The sequence below is a fragment of the Myotis brandtii genome, unplaced genomic scaffold (assembly GCF_000412655.1).
Source record: "Myotis brandtii unplaced genomic scaffold, ASM41265v1 scaffold1763, whole genome shotgun sequence".
NCBI classification, from domain to species: Eukaryota; Metazoa; Chordata; class Mammalia; order Chiroptera; family Vespertilionidae; genus Myotis; species Myotis brandtii.
This window is the reverse complement of record NW_005356530.1, coordinates 338,251-342,521: the sequence shown is the minus strand read 5'-3', so window position 1 is coordinate 342,521 and position 4,271 is coordinate 338,251. Positions and strand designations below refer to the sequence as shown.

At 51.2% G+C, this 4,271-nt stretch overlaps 1 protein-coding gene across 1 annotated transcript in view; it reads right to left on the bottom strand.

The window, feature by feature from the left end:
* The window catches only part of DNAAF3 (dynein, axonemal, assembly factor 3), a 9,282-nt gene that overhangs the window by 3,850 nt on the left and 1,161 nt on the right, over window positions 1-4,271 (bottom strand). Inside the window, exons 2-4 of the mRNA XM_005863344.2 lie at window positions 3,898-4,059; window positions 3,178-3,271; window positions 5-57 (exon numbers count right to left, since the gene is read on the bottom strand). Coding sequence (XP_005863406.1) covers window positions 5-57; window positions 3,178-3,271; window positions 3,898-4,059 — 309 coding nt within the window. The remainder of the gene's footprint in view (window positions 1-4; window positions 58-3,177; window positions 3,272-3,897; window positions 4,060-4,271) is intronic.

Here is a 4,271-nt window from a genome sequence, read left to right as displayed (position 1 = left end):
CCACCGGGGGGCGCAGCAGCGCGTTCCCCCACACCTCCAGGAAGGCCTCGCTCCTCTCTGTGGGGAGTGGAGAGAAAAGCAATGGGGGGTCGGGGGGGGCCCGGAAATGAAAGCAGCGTCTCATAACCTGTCTATAGGATGACGCGTTCTGTATGACACGGGCTTTCTTCTTTTTTAAAATATATTTTATTGATTTTTTACAGAGAGGAAGGGAGAGAGATAGAGAGTTAGAAACATCGATGAGAGAGAAACATCGATCAGCTGCCTCCTGCACATCTCCTACTGGGGATGTGCCCGCAACCCAGGTACATGCCCTTGACCGGAATCGAACCCGGGATCCTTCAGTCCGCAGGCCAACGCTCTATCCACTGAGCCACACCGGTTTCGGCAACACGGGCTTTCTTTACAAAATCTTATCAGGAGTCATAGGACATGCACCACAGAACCGGCAAACGCCCCACCCACCCCAACAGCTAGAAGGCAAAGAAGAACTTAAACTCCCCCAGGCACCCTCGCCTAGCCCCCTGCCCCTCCCGGTAACCCCAACCCTGAATGCCCTGATTACATTCCCTTTGCCTTAAACAGGTAAAGGTTCTACCAGGAGGTCATGGTTCATTTCCCATCAGGACTCCATCCCCGGTGGGGGCGAGCAGGAGGCAGCCCATTAATGATTCTCATCATTGATGTTTCTCTCTCTCTCCCTTCCTCACTGAAATCAATAAAAATATGTTTTTTAAGAAGTAACGGTTATAGATAGAGATGGAGATACGTGTGTGTTAAAATTGTTATATATAAATTGTTTCAGTTTTGTTAAGGATCTTACAAGAGAAAACTATATACCTTTAGTTGTATACACATATATCCAGTGATGGCGAACCTTTTGAGCTCGGCGTGTCAGCATTTTGAAAAACCCTAACTTAACTCTGGTGCTGTGTCACATATAGAAATTTTTTGATATTTGCAACCATAGCAAAACAAAGATTTATATTTTTGATATTTATTTTATATATTTAAATGCCATTTAACAAAGAAAAATCAACCAAAAAAATGAGTTGGCGTGTCACCTCTGACACGCGTGTCATAGGTTCGCCATCACTGCATATATCTATATCAATACTAGAGGCCCGATGCAAGAAATTCGTGCAAGAGTAGGCCTTCCTTCCCCCGGCTGCTGGCACCAGTGCCCTCTGGCACCCGGGACCCGGGCTTCCCTCACAGCCCTGGCTTCAACCGGAAGGTTGTCTGGAAGGACGTCTGGTCTAATTAGCATATTACGCTTGTATTATTATAGATACCTATCTAAATGGGTTTATCTTAGTTGTTTAACAACCTTAAAAAGAGAACTCTATGCCATTAGTTAGATGGATAAAAGTTAGATTAGTTCTTGTTAATCAAGAGCTTTATGCAGAGTGCACTGTAAGTTGTGTGCAATGTCTGATGAATGCCCTGGGCTCTGAATGGCAGCTGCCGTCCACATTAATGATAACAATAATCGCTAAGATGTACTCAGTCTATATCAGAAGCCAGGAGCTATGCTGTGCGTGTGTGTGTGTGTGTGTGTGTGTGTGTGTGTGTGTGAATCCTCAAAAGTGCTCTGTGGAAGTAGATAATAAAAATATTTAGAATAGCCCGGCTGGTGCGGCTCAGCGGTCGAGTGGTCACCCAGGAACCAAAGGGTCACCGGTTCGATTCCCAGTCAGAACACATGCCCGGTTTGCAGGCTCAATCCCCAGTGGGGGTGTGCGCAGGAGGCAGCCGATCAATGATGTTTCTCTCTCATCGATGTTTCTATCTCTCTCTCTCAAAATCAATAAAACCATATTTAAAAAATTATTTAGAATAAGTTTTTGGTGTTTTTTAAGTACTCTGTGGAGCAGAGCCAGAATCTGAGCACAGCTTGTCTGAATCCAGAGTTCGCTCTAGGTGCTAGGCTGAAATTGTTACCAAGAAACAATCACTTTCTGCCTCCCTCCCCATCCTCCTGTGCCCCCTTCTCCTTTTAGTCTCACGAAGCTGCCTCCTCCAGGCTGGCTCCCTGGGATTCACACCTCTCACTGGGGGAGGCTTGGAGCAGGACTCTCAGCTCAGCCAAACCCTCCCGCATCCTGACCTCTCTTGGGCTTCTCCCGCTGTAGGAGGTTTTGAACGCGTAGACCCTGCCTGCACTGTTCGGAGTATTTTGCATGGGTTTCTCTCTTGGAATTCTTTCCAATAAGTGAGCCAACGATGAAATGGGGAACAATGGCCAAAGTTTTACCTTGCAACACTGGGAAGCCAGACTCCCTGCAGGGATGAGGAAGGGAGCGGGGAGGGGGGAAGCTCAGAACGCCCTTCCACCCTGGTCCTTGCAACTGACCTTGCAGTCCCATCTTCTCAGGATCCTCCAGGGCCAGGCTGAAGAACAGCATGTGCCGGGCCACTGCTTCCAGATTGTTCTCCAGCACGTAGAACTGGGAGGATGGGTAGGCAGAGCGGCTCTGAGATCCGTGTCTCTGACTCCTAGTGCAGGAGGCAGCCGATCAATGATTCTTCTCTCTCATCGATGTTTCTATCTCTCTCTCTCTCTCTAAAAATCAATAAAACCATATTTTAAAAAATTATTTAGAATACGTGTTGTTTTTTTTAAGTACTCTGTGGAGCAGAGCCAGAATGTGAGCACAGCTTGTTTGAATCCAGAGTTCGCTGTAGGTGCTAACCTGAAACTATTACTGAGAAACGATCACTTTCTGCCTCCCTCCCCATCCTCCTGTGCCCTCTTCTCCTTTTAGTCTCACGTCGTCGGAGGCTGCCTCCTCCAGGCTGGCTCCCTGGGGTTCACACCTCTCACTGGGGGAGGCTTGGAGCAAGACTCTCAGCTCAGCCAAACCCTCCCCGCATCTGCAGACTCACTAGCTCTTGCTCGGGAAGTCCCCTGACCGCTCTTGGGCTTCTCCCGCTGTAAGAGGTTTTGAACGGGTAGACCCTGCCATGCATTGTTCCGAGTGTTTTGCATGGGTTTCTCTCTTGGAATTTTTTTTTTTTAATTCTTTCCAATAAGTGAGCCAACGATGAAATGGGGAGCAATGGCCAAAGTTTTGCATTGCACCGTTGGGAAGCCAGACTCCCTGCAGGGATGAGGAAGGGAGAGGGGAGGGGAGGAGCGCAGAACGCCCTTCCACCCTGGTCCTTGCAACTGACCTTGCAGTCCCATCTTCTCAGGATCCTCCAGGGCCAGGCTGAAGAACAGCATGTGCCGGGCCACCGCTTCCAGATTGTTCTCCAGCACGTAGAACTGGGGGGATGGGCAGGCAGAGCGGCTCTGAGATCCGTGTCTCTGACTCCTAGGAGACTTGGGAGTGGGAGCCTGGGCCCCCTCCTTCTACAGGACCCAGAAGTCCTGTACACCAACCCCCCCCCCCCTTCAAACACAAGGGTCTGGGCTCTCGGGACCCTCCTCCCCAGCACGACTCAGGAGACCCCATCCTTAGGCCTCTTTCTCCCACTTGAACCCAGGATCCCCAACCGCAGACACTTCTTTCATCAGGACGCATGCGCTGGGCCCCAGCTTCCACCTCCCTCAGACCTAGGGGTCCAGGCCCTCAGCTTCCCTCTCCCCCAGGGACTTGGGAATCTGAATTCTTATTTTTAAAATTTATTTAATTAATTTCAGAGAGGCAGAGAGAGAGGGAGAGAGAGAGAGAGAAACATCAATATGATGAGAGAGAATCATGGATCGGCTGTCACCTGCACGCCCCACACTGAGGATCGAGCCCACAACCCGGGCAGGTGCCCTGACCGGGAATCGAACCCTGACCTCCCTAGATCGATGCTCAACTACTGGGCTGGATCCAGCCACACCGACCGGGCGGGACTCTTATCTTCATCCTCCTCCTCTCATACCCCAGATTCCCAACTCACGTGAAACCGCCTGCGTGGCCAGCGCGCCGCCCTGGACAGGGTTTGCAGCAGGTGGCGCCCGTCCACGGAGCCCAGCAGCAGCACATCTAGCACGGGGGTCCCGTGCTCTGCACTGGCCTGCGAGTCCGGGTCCACAGGAGGACCTAACGAGGCGACAAAGGGCTAGGGTTGCTGGCCAGAAGAGCGCCCTCTGCAGCCTCCCTTAGCACGATGACTACAACTCCCAGCAGAACTTGCACAACTCCCCCTTAGGTTCTAAAAGGAGCTGTGCCTCTAAGCATTCTGGGACTCGTAGTCCTCAGAGAGGCCACCTGCGTGGCTGCCCACTCGGGGGCGCCCTCCGCCGTTGGAACCTCGGAGAACGTTACTGCACC